Source organism: Schistocerca americana, chromosome 2, assembly GCF_021461395.2.
Source record: "Schistocerca americana isolate TAMUIC-IGC-003095 chromosome 2, iqSchAmer2.1, whole genome shotgun sequence".
NCBI lineage: Eukaryota > Metazoa > Arthropoda > Insecta > Orthoptera > Acrididae > Schistocerca > Schistocerca americana.
In genome coordinates this window covers 693,627,529-693,644,722 of record NC_060120.1, presented here as the reverse complement: position 1 = coordinate 693,644,722, position 17,194 = coordinate 693,627,529, and the positions used below count along the sequence as shown (strand labels likewise).

Below are 17,194 nucleotides of genomic sequence, written 5' to 3'. Positions count from 1 at the left end.
ACTCCCGTCGCGTGTTACAACAATTCACTTGCTCACCACAGAAGTCTGTGAGACAGTGTGCCCGTGAAACTGGAGTCAGTCGCTCTCAAGTGCTCGGTGAATTTTGAAGACAGAAAAGTGGAAGTGCTACATCCCACAATTGCTACATGCAATGAACGAGGATGACCCAGATCATAGAATGGAGTACTTTACTAACAGGGTGCGCAACAATGAAGAGTTTGCAGAGATGATTGTGTGGTCTGATGAGGCACAGTTCAAACTCGATGGTACAGTAAATCGCCATAACTGCATCTACTGGGCCGCTGAAAATCCGAACGTCCATGTAGACAAAGCCGTGAACTTGGCAGAAGTAAATGTGTGGTGTGGGTTGTCTTACCGGGGTTTTGATTGGACCATTCTCCTTTGATGGCCCAGTTACCGGTGAGGTGTACCTTCAGAAGCTTCAGACATCCATTATACCTGCCATCTGAGACTTGTATGGAGATGGAAGCGTTTACTTTCAACAAGATGGTGCCCCAGCCCACTACCAAAATCGTGTTAGGGCGTATCTCAATGAAAATCTACCAGGAAGATAGATAGGCCGTAAAGGTGCTGTGGAGTACCCACCACGTTCCCCAGACCTAACTCCTCTTGACTTTTACCTGTGGGGAACACTAAAGGACATCATTTATCGACGAAAGCCACACACATTGGATGAACTTCGAGAATCCATCATACATTCATGTGCAAATATCCAACTGAACACGTTGCAGTCAGTAGTTCGTGCTGCAGTTCGGTGGCATTGTTTGTGTGTGGATGTTAATGGTGACCATTTCAAACACCTACAGTGATATCTTTAAGTTGGACCCCTTTGTATATGTAAGGCCATTGCACGATTATTTAAACTTTCCGTAAGCCTCATTAACAGTTCACAGGTGAACCTCCACATAACGCTACAATAGTATGGCTGTTGATCATCTACGAGCAGTAAAAACATAACCACAAAGTTCACAGTCCTTGAAGAATAACCAGATATGTATGGGGCAGACACTGTCACTGTTTTAACACATGGCCTAATTGTTTAAAACTTATAACATTGTTGCAGCATTGTTGTTGTTCTAACGAGCACAGGTTACTCCTCTGAAACTTGGCTGTGGACTGACTGTCTCATGACCAAAAATCAGGCTCATATATATCATCACAATAATAGGTACCAAAACTACACATTGTTTAAAGTTTAATTTCTGTAAATTAAAACTTAACTCATTAAATTAACTGCATACATCAAAAAATTCATTCCTTTTAACTGTTTCTTCTACTACAAGGTTTAGGCCAAATTCTTTGTTTAAATCATAAAATTAACAAATATAGTTACGCAAACAATACTTTTGACAAAACTGTTAATTAGTTTGCTATTAATTAATAGCTGAGTTGGTTAACATGTTTTCAAAGAGATCCAAATAGATAATTTAAGAATACTAGCAATTCATCTTCTAAATGTTTACAATTTTTGCAGAATTTATGTTTGTTGATACGTCAACAATAGCATTTAAGTTACGAAAAAATTACTGATTTCACCCTATAATGAAAGATATCAACTAGTAAAAGTCAAAACAAATTAGAAAATCAATTAAATCCATAAAACTAGGCACAAAATTAGATCTAGTGTTAAATTCTATAAAACTGAGGGCCAACCTTTCTCTTTCTTGAAAATGCAGATTCTATTCATGTATGCTAATGTTAAGTAGTTAAAAGTAATGAAACGAATTTTAAGGATGCAGGTGGCAAAACAGGAGGGGGAATTAAAATTATCCCAGCTTGCTTCATCACAAGCAGTGTTTGAGCAGAATAACTTTTGAGTTTTCCACTATACCAAACCATATTATTGATTGCATTCTGTTGAAGAGTGTCAATGAAAATCATTAGCCTTTGACTTTTACAGTCGAAAGTCACCCATTATAAGTGTAAAACACTGTGAATAAGTATTGTATCAGTAATTAAGCCTACAGTGGGCCTTCAATCCTGAGAGCTATTCAGAACTATTAGAGATACTACTATCATTTCCAAATAAATATGTTATTTTGGAGTAACTGAAGATAGTAAATCTGTGTGTCATGGATCATTAGACACGAGATTTAGTATGTGTGTCTTATGATGCACCATTCCTTTGACTTACATTACATTACATTGATTCTTGTTCAATAGATCATGAATATGATATTTCATAATGAATGAAGTGATGATTGAATTCTGCAGTTTTATTGTAATTATGTTTAATAGTGGTCTTTCTCCAATGGTTACACTGTGTGCAAAGCCCAAAAATCTTAACCTCAAAAGGCAAGCCATCTCGATAACATTTATATAACGAGTAATTAGAAAATTGTTATCATTATTTTTACTGTTATTATTGGTACCATACTCTTTAGTGATTTCTCATTGGCTTCATTGTGATAAAACTTCGACAACTTTTATAAGGGTGAAGAACTTTAACAGAGAATTCCAAGTATTGGGACAAAGATGGTGTCATAAGAAGAAACTAATAAATTGATGGTGAGTGTGGAATGACTTTGCTTTCCTCTCAGCTGAGATATAGTATCCATAAGCAGCAGTCTGATTGCAATTTATAAACAATGAACAATGGAAAATCCAGGATGGAATAATAACAAGTACTACAGACAGCTACTCACTATAGTGGAGATGTTGATCTGCAGACAGGTACAACAAAAAGACTGCTAAACTAGTAAACTGCCAGCCAAAAGGCCGACAACACACACATATTTATACAAGCACAACTCACACACACAAGACCACTGTCTCTGGCTGCCAAGGACGGATTGTGGACAACTGTGAATAAAAAAAGACATTGGTTATGTGTGTGTGAGTTTTGCTTGCATGAATGTGTGTGTATTGTTTACTTTAGAAGAAGGCCTGTTGGCTAAAACTTACTTGTTTAGCAGTCTGTTTGTTGTGCCTGTCTGCAGCTCAATGTCTCCACTACAGGTTTAGTAGCAATCAGGATAGAGTGTTTTTAAACATCAATAATTTATATGGAATAACATTCATATAAGGAAAACACTATGAAATATTAACTATATTAAAATTTGTGATTTATAAAATGCAATAAACTACATTTCAATGCTAGGTCGTGTTGTTGTTGTGGTCTTTCAGTCTGAAGAATGGTTTGATGCAGTTGTCCATCATACTCTGTCCTGCGCAACCCTCTTAATCTCTGAGTACCTACTGCAACCTTCATCCTTCTGAAAAAGCTTGATGTATTCATCTCCTGGTCTCCTTCTATGATTTTTGCCCCCACACTACTCTCCAGTACTAAACGGGTGATCCCTTGATGTCTCCGAATGTGTCCTACCAACCAATCCCTTCTTCTGGTCAGGTTGTGCCACAAATTTCTTTGCTCCCCAATTCTATTCAGTACCTCTTCATTAGTTACCTGATCTACCCATCTAATCTTCTGCATTCTTCTGTAGCATTACATTTCAAAAGCTTCTATTCTCTTCTTGTCTAAACTGTTTATCACCCACGTTTCACTTCCATACATGGCTGCACAAATACTTTCAGAAAAGGTTTCCTGACACGTAATCTACACTTGACATTAAAAAGTTTCTCTCTTTCAGAAACATTTTTCTTGCCATTGCCAGTCTACATGTAATATCCTCTCTACTTTTTCCAACATCAGTTTTTTGCTGTCCAAATAGAAAAACTCATCTATTACTTTAAGTATATCATTTCCCAATCTAAATCCCTCAACATCACCTGATTTAATTCAATTACATTCCATTATCCTCATTTTGGTTTTGTTAATGTTCATCTTGTGTCTTCCTTTCATGACACCGTCCATTCTGTTCAACTGCTCTTTGAAGTCCTTTGCTGCCTCTGACAGAATTACAATGTCATCAGCAAACCTCAAAGTTTTTATTTCTTCTCCCTGAACTTTAATTCCTACTCCAAATTTTTCTTTTGTTTCCTTTACTGCTTGCTCAAAGTACAGTTTGAATAACAGGGGATAGGCTACAACACTGCCTCACTCCCTTCTCACTCACTGCTTCCCTTTCATGCCCCTTGACTTTTATAACTGTCGTCTGGTTTCTGTACAAGTAGTAAGTAGCCTTTTTCTCCCTGTATTTTACCCCTGCTACCCACATAATTTCAAAGAGAGTATTCCAGTCAACACTGTCAAACATTTTCTCTAAGTTTACAAACACTATAAACGTAGATCTGCCTTTCCTAACCTGTCTTCTAAGAGAAGTCATAAGATCAGTATCACCTCGTGTTTTCCAACATTTCCCCAGAAACCAAAATGTTCTTCTCCAAGGTGAGCTTCTACCAGTTTTTCGATTCTTCTGTAAAGAATTCATGTTATTATTTTGCAATCATGATTTCTTAAACCGATAGTTTGATAATATTCACACCTGTCAGCACCTGCTTTCTTTGGAATTGGAATTATTCTATTCTTCTTGAAACCTGAGAGTATTTTGCCTCTCTCATGTACATTTTGCTCACCAGTTGGAAGAGTTCCATCATGACTAGCTCTTCCAAGGCTATCAGTAGTATTAACAAAATGTTGTCTACTCCCAAAGCATTTTTTCGATTTAGGTCTTTCAGTGCTCTGTCAAATTCTTCTTGCAATATTATATCTCCTATCTCATCTTCTTCTGCTTCCTCTACCGTTTCTATAATGTTACCTTCAAGTACATATTTCTTGTGTAGATCTTCTATATGCTTCTTCTACCTTCAGCTTTCCCTTCATTGTTTAAGACCGTTTTCCATCTGAGCTCTTGATATTCATAAAGCTGCTTCTCTTATCTCTGAAGGCCTCTTTGATTTTCCTGTAGGCAGTATCAATCTTTCCCCTAGTGACATATGCTTCTGGATCCAAAGTCTTCGTCTTACCGGTATATAATCAATCTGAAACCTTCCAGTGTCTCCAGGTCTCTTCTATGTGTACAACCTTCTTTCTTGATTCTTAAAAGAAGTCTTAGTGATGATTAAATTCTGCCAGGTGACTTTCTCTTTTATTCATTTTGCCTTTTCCGTATTCACCTACTATTTTTCCTTATCTTCCTTCTCCTAGTATAAAATTCCAGTCCCCAAAGACTATTAAATTTTTGTCTTCCGTAACTATCTGAATAATTTCTTTTATCTCATCATACATTTCTTCTCCCTCTTCATCATCTGCAGAACTAGTTGGCATATAAACTTGTACTTCTGTGGTGGGTGTGGGCCAAATATTTTGGCTACAATAATGTGCTCACTATGCTGTTCATAGTAGCTCATTCGCATTCCTATTTTCTTAAAGATTATTAAACCTACTCCTGCACTACCACTATTTGATGTTGTATTTATAACCCTGTTTGGACCTGACCAGAAGTCCTGTTCCTACTGCCACTGAACTTCACTAATTCCCTCTATATCTAACTTTGACCTATCCATTTCCCTTTTTAAATTTTGTAACCTACTTGCCCAATTTAGGGATCTGACATTCCATGCTCCAAACTGTAGAATGCCTGTTTTGTTTCCCCTGATAACAATATCCTCCTGAGTAGACCCGATCTGGAGATGCAAATGGGGGACTATTTTACCTTCAGTATATTTTACCCAAGAGGATGCCATCATCATTTAACCATAAAGCAGAACAGCACACACTTGGGAAAAGTTACAGCTGCAGTTTCCCCTTGCTTTATGCTGTTCACAGTGCGAGGCACAGCAAGGCCATTTTGGTTGATGTTACAAAGCCAGATCATCCAGACTGTTACCCCTGTAACTACTGAAAAGGCTGATGCCCCTCTTCAGGTACCATACATGTCTGGCCTGTCGACAGATACCCCTCTGTATTCCCTTACATTTCTCTGATTTTTCCAGGCAAAATGTAATTCCCAGAGAATTCCACGTTTTCCAGAAGAATTGCCACCCTGTTTGCAATGTTCTGTACTTTCAACACATAGTGTTTCAATAGTGATTGGAAACTACTCCATACCTTATTTATGTTTTGACAGTTGAGTTTCTTACAATTAGGATCACAGTCCAGAGTTTGCTAAACAAGTTTTCAGGAATAATATGTGCTAATATTAAGTTTATGCTGAGTGGTAAACCTCTACCAGGTTAACATCTAATACTACATTGTTACAGTCAATTAATTGTAACTTTGAGCAGATCGTATACCAAGAAGATCATTTCATTTTCAGAGAATGTGAAGTCTTGTAAAACTTCACTTGTAACATTGACCAAGTTACAGAAATTATCAACTGCATCCTAGTCTAAGCATTTTAATATTAGATATTTGTAAGTTTACTATTAAATTAATTATGTTAAACCCCTGAGTTTCCTATTATTTGACAGTGTGGTAGAGGTAGGTGAAAAAAGTTATCTTATAATCTTTATTGATACTTTTGACAGCTTTCACTTTTTTTATATTGTTAATTTTGTGTTGTCTTTCTACAGCAATCAAGAGCATTTTCAGGCAATTTGTGATGACACAGTTTCTTTAGACTACTTTGAAGCACAGACTGTGATCATCCATTCTGCAGTGATAATGGTGGGTGATCGTTTTTGTACCCGCCCCCTCCCCCCCAAAGTCTGATTCTTATCCTCCAGTTGTGTCATCGACACCACCCTTTCTTTCCTCTTCTGTCAAAGAAGGGTAACTTAGGCTGAAGCCTCTTGACAGTACCAGTTTCTCTATCTCACTTCCATCCAAGGTATGGCTTCCCCCTTGACACAAGTGTCTAATAGTCCTCTTCTGTGCTTTTGCCACTGGATATGAGCCTTTTCCTCTTGCACCAGTTGACATTATCAATCTGTATTTCTTCCACTTACCCAGTAGCTTTGTATTTTGCATATAGCATGTAAGGTTTCTCTATTTGCCAATGCTTTTGCAATGTGTACCTGTATAGAACTGGTCCCATTTATGATAACTATAGTTGAGAGATGTTTTAATATGTGTAATATTTTGTAGCCTGAAGAGGTCTGTGCACCTACTAATCTTTTAAAAAGTGCTTAATCCACTTCTAACCCAAGTCAGGTGTTAATGTTTTGCAGTATGTTGATTTATTGTGTTTGTCAGCCAAATACATTGATTTTCATATAATTATGTATTTTATTATGTTGATGATGTATTTTTATTCTGGCACTGGTTCCACTAAGTAACAACAAGATTAATGTTTGCCAGAAAACATAAACAGCTCCACATTTCTAGGGGCATCTGTAAAACATTGAAAAGCCTGTGCTGACTCCACATAGTATTTACTCTTTTATTATAATGAGTTTAGTGTTGTACCACTAAATTATTCATATAAATTATTTGAACCTAATAGAAATCATAACAATCATTCCATTTTTTTAAAAGTTTCTGCCATGATTTTAGCTCTGTTTATTTTAAGATCTGGTTGAGTGGTAATTACACAGTATCAGAGAATACTATAACCAGATATGCATTTGCCTTTTATTTTAACCAGTATTTTAAGACTTGATCAAAATATGAAGCTCAGTAAAATGACCGTGATTACAATTACTGGGATTAAATGTTTGGATTTTTTCTCAAATTTTGCTTATAAGTTCAACTTGTGCATACTATGTGATTTACAAATGACATTTGGAGCATCAATTAATTGTGATAATCTGCTGACACACTCGAGGTGGAAAAACATAAAAGGGAAATTCTCTGGAAAAAATTCAACCCAGTTTTTTTTGTGAACGACACTGGATAAGCAAGCCATCAAGGAAGATCTACAAAAGGCAGAAACAGCAAACAGCTTTAGAAAAAAATGGATGAAATTCTATGGACATATCAACATGAAGATCAACAACAGACTCATGAGGTGAATGTTTGAGACACCAAACACTAGCAGAAATAAGACAAAATGAAGCACTAAAACAGAAGAATATACTGAAGATGTGGAAATCACACATGATAATGTAAGCAATCAAGAACTGTTCAAAACATCACAAAGAACACACACTAAACTGAAACACATGGAAAAGAGAACAGGAAATAAGATTACTAGAAGAACAAAAGAGAGAACACAGTGAGCATATGAAGAGAATTTGCGAAGAATGAAGGAACACGAAAATTCAAATGCTCTCTTAAAAAGAAGTATTCAAAATATTAATAATAACAATAATAAAATAATTACTAAAAGCATTGTAAAATAGAAAAAAATATTACTACATTTATTTCTACTGATTATATAACTGCAGTTTAAATGACCTGAAGTCAAATTTTACATAACACTCAAATTTAGTGATATTATTAACAAAATATACAATATACGGCTCTGGTAATAAAATCACTGATAGAGTAGAAGGATTTGGTCATCAACAAAGCCCTATAGGTTCTCTTATGTGTGCAGATGCACAAACCAATATACTGTTTACAGCAAATGCCATTAAAATATAAGTATACTGAGCAGCAATAATTAGGACACCAGTTCTTTGAAAAGTTTCCAACAGGAAGTTTCCTACAGGACAATCTTGAATTCATAGCACAAATTATTCGTGTTACTTGCTTTTGGGATTTGAAAACTCAGCTTCATTGGATGAGTTACCCCATAATGTGACTTGACATGGCATTATGGAATAAAAGTAACACAATATGCATCTTTTTCTTTTTATGCACCCAGTTTTAGGCAACTTTCACATTACAAATAATGATTTGTTAAGTATATTCACAATTGTTTAATATGTTCTCTCCAGCTGAATTTACTACCATGATGTAATTCTAACAGTTCAACTCTGTTGGCCTCTTTATATACATAATATATTGTATGAATATCCTAGGTAAAACTCTTCTGAATTTATAAAGTAATGTCTAAAAAACATGACAATGAATTTGGCTACAAACTATTCAATAACATACACAGTAGATACTGAAGCTATAGTTGCAGATGGCTGTAAATACTTGACAAAAGAGCAGGAATTCTACTTTTATGCATTCAAATATTCTCAATCACTTTTTAGGATTTATAGTTAACTCTTTGGATATGGAAGAGGCTTGCAGTATTGTACATGGAAAAGGTTATGATAAACATAATACAGATTTCAATTAAGAGTAAGCTCTGACAAAAAGCTGATTAACTGAGAAAGTATGGAGTTTAAAAATCAGATGATAATGGTCATCAGAGATTGTGTAGCTTATCAATGTTGTCCTAACATAGCAGCAATGCCCTTGAGTAACTACGTGAATGTTTTATGCCTCAGAAAACATTTTGGAGAAGAAAGTAATATGAATTATGAGGCTTGTGATAAGCCCACAGCACAAGATTACAGCTGCTCGTGCAGAATCTCGTAATGTAAATGCAAAACAACCCAAGTAAGTGAACTTAATTCCACAAAAGACATTCAATAGCCTACTGCTTGATCTTATCAATATAGCAATACAACAGAAGTACAAATGACTAGATAAAGTGAAAACTATAGAAAGGGATGGTAATACATTCCAAAGGCACAAATTAATAATTTAAGAAAACTTCTGAGAAACACAGAAAGATAAAAATAAGCAACTTAACCATATGAGAATACCATAAATAAAATATTACAAATGTTAAGAAAAAGGAATAAGTACACACAGGGACAGGATGAGAATGTAATTAAAAACAGTAAAAGTCTTAATTTATACATAAACAATTATACTGATTATAAATAACTGGCTTAGATCAGTTAATAATCACCTTCAGATTTAAAAATAAAATAAGAATAAAACATTAGTATGTATCCATTTAAAACAGATAACTCATATCGAAAATATTTAAAATTATTAAAAACGTACCTGATTAAGTATGTAACAGAGATTCAAGATATTTAAAATTGTGCTTGATTAATCACCTTTTGCTCAAAATAGAACTATTTGATGCTGAAATACATACTCAGATTGCAGCATATTGCCAAGATAATTATTCTTAAAATAAGAAGCAGAAGACTTTGTTTGTCATGAGCATCTGTACATCAGATTAAATATCATTTATGTTTATTTACTGTACCAAAAGTTAAACATGTGAAATTTAATCTTTAAAAAAATTCTTCTAATTATAAGAATGCTAGAAATACTTGCGTATTTGTTTTCATCTCTCCATACCTAAGGAACGGACAATAGTACAGACTTCACGAACATCAATTGATTTGTTCCCAGCATGATCAAATACTTCAAAAGCTTCAATAATTCTCTTCTCCAAATCAGACTGATCTGAAAATTATGTGTTCAAATAATATATTACATAATATGGTTAGTTTATCTACTTATATCTTGGATTTAATGTAATAGGAATCTTAAGTATTATAAAAACTACTGAAATTTAGAAGTGCAAAGGCACTTTGTTAAATAAAATAAAAAATTTACGTTTATGTATTATTCAAATGGACCACATACATAGAGATTTTTGAGATAGTAACCAAGCATACATATTTCCAACAATGACATTATTTAAATATTACTAAAATCATGTTTATAAAACAACATTTGTTATAAGATATTGTGTGTGTCATGTAATGACACATCTATTTTATTGACCATGAATATTAAACAAACATTTGAATGTCACTCAATAATATTCCAGAATGGTTTTCTGTCTCTGTACAACAATTTATAAGTACAGGGGGCTCCTTTCAGTTAAACACTCCAGCAATAAACTATTAATAATAATAATAATAATAATCTTTATTTGACCATAATAACCTTATAGTCATGGATATTATACTCCTTGCACAACAATATTAATAAAATAATACAAAAATATAAGGATATATACAAAAAATAACACAGTAGATACTACTCTTCAAATATCTTTAAAAAATTTCTACTGCTATTAACATGATGGAGGCGGATATCTACAAAAATATTATCATAAATAAACTATTTGAGAGATCTTTAAATGAGTATAACTTTCTTTTAATTAATACCTGTTTTCATATGTACTTAAAACTGTCAGGAGTGGCGTTTTTCACAATGAGATTAGGCACAGTTTGTCAAACTGATCACATCACTCATTCACATAACTATTTATTAAATTTCATTTGCAAAATGCATTATAAATCGAAAATATATTTAAATAAATGCAAAGGTGGCATAAAATCACAACAACAATCGAAATATTAATCATTCAGTTTCCTTATTGGCACTGTTGGACTATGGTAACAAATGACAACAAAATTATTTTTTCACTAGCTTCTTTATTAAATTTCACTAATTAAACTCATTATAAATGACAAACACCTTTACAAAAAGGCAAAGGTGACACTGGAGCATGACGATGATAATATTACTCATTCATTTGTCTCATCTTCACTTTTGGACTTTGGTAACACTTGAGGAATTTTATTGCAGTCAAAGCAAAAAGTTTCAATGTGTGTCAATCACTTTGGCTTTTGACACATTTTGCAACAGTATTTTCTCAGTCTTTTCTTTACTGTGCATGTGTTACATCTTTTTCTCTGGATCCCAGTTCCTATTCACCTTTTCTACTGTCTGTCTTCTGCTTCCTTTTTGCATGTTGGCCTACAATGTTGTAGCCTTGGTTGAAGATCCCTGTGAATTCCTGAGGAGTCCAACCTTGTTGAGACAACTGAAGTAGAACTAATGCATGAGATAGTTGTTTCAGGAACCCTTTTCTTCTGAAACAATTCTCATTGTTGCCACAATAAATTACTTGTGCATTGATTCCATCATATAGATCATTGCAAAAAAATTCAACCATAAGCCAATGGCACACTTCTTGCAACACTGTATGAACTCAACTGATGTGCCAACTCCATCTCTGGTGCTATTATAAAATGTTACAATGGATGGCTTCTCATTATCTCCATTGTCAGCATTTACTGAATTGTCTTAATACAAATTTGATGCCAGGATCATGTACTTTCCCTTGTTAGGAATATCGGAAACTACAATACAACTTTTATCAAAGCCAAAAAGTGAACTGGGAACAATCCTTCCTTTACTAGTAGTAAATTCCAGAGGAATCACATGTTTGTTTTTCTTCATTGTCCCAACAAAAGAAACATCTTTCCTTCATGACTCTTCTATCAAGCCAATACTAGTAAATCAGTTGCCTACCATCACATTTTGACCTACCTGATAAATAGGTTTGACACATAACAAAATGATCTGTGTATTATGTTTTCCGCTCCAAGAGAAACTTTTTTTTAATATATATATTCTACACTGCCAGAAAAAAATTAGTACAATCTTTTAGATATTTTCAATTCACTCAAGATCTATTGTTGCAACAGTGCATATGGAATACATGAAATGATTACATTTACAGATGAATAGCACAAGCGGTACTGAGGAACCACGTGTTGACCCATGCTGAAACACCCATATTACTACGTGGTGTAGCCTCCAAGGGCGGCGATGCAGGAGCTGACTCTGGGAACCAATCATACAGACAGCGAATACTATATTGGGATACATTATTCCATGCCTGCTCGACCTGTTGACGTAGTTCTGTACGAGTTTATGACTGACAAGTCGCAAGAGCCTCTTCTCATTACATCATATTCCACAAGTGCTCGATTGGAGATGAGTCCAGAGTTGCACTAGCCAGGGAAGTTGCTGCATGTCTTGCAGAGCATGTTGAATTTCACAAACATTGTGTGGGTATTACCCTGTTGGAACGACACATTACATTCCTATTGCAAGAATAGCAAAATAATGGGTCTAACAATATTCTGCACATACCAAGCACTGGTTAGGGTCCCCACCAGAAACACCAAAGGTGAATAAGAGTTATCGTTTATCCCACCCCAGACCATAAAGCCTGTAATGGGGCCAATGTGACTTGGACAAATGCACTCTACGAGACAGTACTCACCAGGTATACGTTACACAAACAAATATCCATCACTTACATGTAGGCAGAATCTGCTTTCTTCACTGAAGACCATGTCATGCCATTCCATCTTCCAAGGACCATCTGATAGCAAAAGTCGAGCTGGCTGTATGGTATGTCACTGCTGTCCTCACAATACAACAATCCTGATAGGCATCTGTGCTATGTGGATGTCCAGAACCTCGTCTACGAGTGTGAGAATGTTCATGAGACCGCTGATATAAGCATCATTGCACAACTGACACAATGCATCCAACTTGCGTGGCAGTTCTCCAAAAGGACCATCCCGCCGCTTGGAAGGCCAGTATTTCAAACTCACTCAGTTGACTGTAGGAAGCAAGAGTGTGTCTCAGTGACATGGTTGCCTGTTTGCTTCCCACGTTTGCACCACACTGAGTCTTCTATTTGTGAGCATTTCCTGTTATGGGGTAGAAACAGATGCTGCTCTGGTAGTGATACCACTAAGCTATCTGTTGTGGACAACACTGAAACCATTATCAGTACATCTGCGGGGTTGTTCATAAATCAAGGTCTCCAATGCTTTTTCACATAGTAAACATAATTTTATTATGAAATCAATTACACATTCTGAAAGCTTGGACTTTTGGCTATTTTTCACGTAGTCCCCATCACAATCAATGCATTTTTGGAGACTCTCTGGAAGCATTTGCATACCCACGTCATACCACTCTCCCACCGACTCATACAGGAAGGAATCGACGGCTGCCTTGAGCTCTTCATTGCTTGAGAATTTCATTCCCCACCAAGTGTTGTTTCAAGTTGAGGATCAAATAGTAGTCGCTAGGAGCAAAATCACAGCTCTATGAAGGATGGTCTATGATTTCCCACCCAAATTTGGCAATTAGATCTGTTGTGGTGCTGGCAACATGAGGGTGGGCATTGTCATGGTGCAAAACGAACTCCCTTTGTCAGCTGATCCTTCCAATTGTTCTGTACAGCCCAGGATAGCTTTGTTAGTGTCTTGCAGTACCTTGCCACATTGATTGTTGTACCTCTTTCTAGGTAGTCGACCAGCAAACGCCTTTCCTATCCCAGAATATCGAAGCCATCACCTTCCACACTGTCGGTGTTTTCTTGAACTTCTTGAGATTTGGAGAGCTGGAATGCCACCATTTTTTTGAGTGTTCCTTAGTCTCTGGCATTAAGTAGTGAACCAAAGATTCATCCCTATTTAGAGCTGAATCCAGAAATTCCTCATCCTCTTCCTAGTACTGGCACAGAGATTTGCAGGCACTTTCGATGCACTTCTTTTTATGGTAATCAGTGATCATCCATGCCAGACGCCTGGCACACACATTGTGATACTCAAAAATCACCAAAATCTTGCCCACAGTAGTATTAGAGGTGTCCTTTCTCAGTTCAACAATCTCTCACACAGTTACACACCAATCCGCAATCAAATCTTCTTTGACTTTAGTCACTATCTCATCTGAAACTGATGGATTCCCACAGCCAGCCTCATCATGCACATTTGTAAGGCTGTCTGTGAACTCCCTACACAACTTACACACATTTTTACATCCATACACTTTTCTCCATATACATTGGCCAAATGGCTAAGAATTTCAATAGGTGTTGACCCCTCAAACCACAGAAATCTAATCACAAGACACTATTCACACTTGGTAGGAGTATTGATTTGTCCATCCATTGTTAATGGCTGCTATTCCAAGAATGAGTGTCACAGAGAGATGGGGACAGGCAAGAATAGTGGTGTGGGAAGCAAGGAACATGGTACTGTTGTCAGGTTTAAGCTAGCTTGCTCTGTCCTGACAGGAGCTTGTTGGAGACCTTACTTTACGGACAATACTCATACTTTCCCCACAAGGCATATGCTGTCACCGGATCAAAATCAACATTGTTTTTCCAGGTGTACTAATTCTCTTTTATGACAGTGTATATCTAATGCAGGTGCAGGTGACTCCAAAACTGTTATTTATGCCAAATCTCATTTAAAGTTATTGCTTAGTTGTTTATATTTACTTTCCTAATTACCATGATGGAAGTGATTCTACTGGAAGCCTGAGTAATTAAAAGTGACACCTAATAAAAGTTATGACAACATGTATAATAGGAAAAACACTGTGAGCAAATAAGCAGGGATACTGTTCCACCCATTCGAAAACAGGCACTCCCAACTTTCTGAGAATGTATTTAGTATTATCTGAAATTAATTAATTCATGAAATAATTGACATCAAGAATTCAGACCCTCAACTTTCAATCACCTACTTTGCTTTACTGATAGCAAGAGTCTGAAATTTGACATAATTTTATTGCTGTATATTTTTCTGAATTGGACAACACCTCTCACTAATTTAGTCAGTAATTAATATTTCAAATAATTTAGGATCATAAAGCATTTATTTCAATGTGGATGCCATAATTATACACTGAGGATTTCAAAAGATGCATAACAGTATTTTTCCATGAACTTCTGTGAAAGACTATCCAGGAACAGTTTACAAAACCAAACAGTAGTGAAATCTTAGATTCAATGCAAAACAGCAAAATCTAACTCAGCAAAATTTCCAACCATAAGTTTCAGAATGAATGTATCCTTACATCTGCCTTCAAATAGTCAACCCTGTACCAAAGTTTGCAGTCCAGTAACTCGCCAACACACAGACAAAAACTTCACGTCAGACTGTGTAAGAATCTGTTGGTGGTTTGCAGTATTTGGGTAACATCTCAATTTCAGTACGAAAAAAAGTCCACGTCTGATGATCATACATCTAATGCCTCTATGTCGTATCATGTTAGACCTGCTAGCACACAGATAATGTCATTATGTCAGTATGTGTAAAAGTCTACCACCAGTGTTTTTACTTGCAATAGTTCTGTCATTTTAATGTTAAGTGTCTGTAATCATGGAATATCTTTGCTACTTTACATTCCATATGAAATAATAAACATCCAACTTCAAAGTGCTAATATTCCATCACTACTATATTGGACTACATTATTAACCATGGTGACAATATCTCAAACTGTTTCGTGTGCACTGTTATTTTCATGTTCCTGTCATTGTACATTCTAACACTATGAACTTTAGCTGATACTGTGATGATGTTTAATGACTGGATGAGTTTCTCCACAAGTGCTTGTAATGGAAGAAATGACCATCTCCTTACTTGTATCAACTGTGAATTGTAAAACTGGAGCTGGCCATCAACAATCGTACAGTGCAGCTAAAGTGTAATGAACCATTTCTAAAATTTATTTTGTGTCCGGACTACAACATTTAGAACCATCCTTAACATCAAGAGTGTACAGGGCAATTTTGCAGTAAGCAGGTAATCAGAAAGTCACATATGGTGCACTGGTGTGAGAAATTGTTCCATAAGGGCACAGATGAAAAAACAAATTTACATGTGAAACTCTTTAACCTCAGCACAGTCATGAAAAATCTAGGCAACACCAAAAGTCACATACTGTCATGCCGTGTAAGGGTCTCTCTATGTTTTGGAGGACAAGACACAGGTCAGTGCAGGGTTATCAACAAGAAATCAGATAGGAGTAATTCAGGAGCAGGACTAATAATGAATAAGAATATAGGAACATGGCTAAGTGACTATCAACACCAAAGTGAATGCATTATCTTAGCAAAGAGACACACCAAGTAACATTCATCACACTAATACAGGATAGGATAGGATGGTTTGGTCGCAAACATCAAGGTCTTGGTGGTCACACAGTAGTCTAAGTTTATATACCAACAATCTATGGAGACTACGAAGAGATTGAAAGAATGTGAGAAGAGATAAAGGAAAGTGCTCAGATAGTTAATGAAGATAAAAATTTAATTGTGACTGAGTAACGGAATCCCTGTAGTAGGAAAAGGAAGAGACAGAACCATAGTAGGAGAACATGATGGATTGAGAGTAAGAACTGGATCGAGGAGCTGCCCAGGAGAATTTTGTGCAAAGCATAATTTATTCATCGCTAACACTTGATTTAATAACCATGAAAGGAGGTTGTGTATATGGAAAGCAATGGGGATACAGAATGATTTCATATTGATTTCAAAATCAAATTTTAAACTGTAAGACATTTCCACATACATGTGATTACTGCGACAATAATTTTTTGGTTTTGAACTGCAGATGAAAATTGAAGAAATTGTACAAAAGGTAAGAAATTACGACATGAGACCTGGCTAAAATGAAGGAACCAGAGGTAGCTGAGAGTTTCAGAAAAAATATTAGACAACCATTGACTGAGATACAGGAAAGGAATATAATAAAAGAGAGATGTGTAGCTTTGAGGGATGAAATAGAGAAGGCTGCAGAGGAGATGTAGTCTTGCAGTTTACTAACTTTGTAGTGTAGATTCACGCAATCTGTATTGCAGTTGTCA

At 35.8% G+C, this 17,194-nt stretch overlaps 1 protein-coding gene across 1 annotated transcript in view; it reads right to left on the bottom strand.

Moving 5' to 3' along the window:
* LOC124596401 (dynein regulatory complex protein 8) overlaps positions 1-17,194 on the bottom strand; it is a 192,558-nt gene that overhangs the window by 150,264 nt on the left and 25,100 nt on the right. Inside the window, exon 2 of the mRNA XM_047135528.1 lies at positions 10,064-10,171. Within this exon, the coding sequence (XP_046991484.1) occupies positions 10,064-10,171 (108 nt within the window). The remainder of the gene's footprint in view (positions 1-10,063; positions 10,172-17,194) is intronic.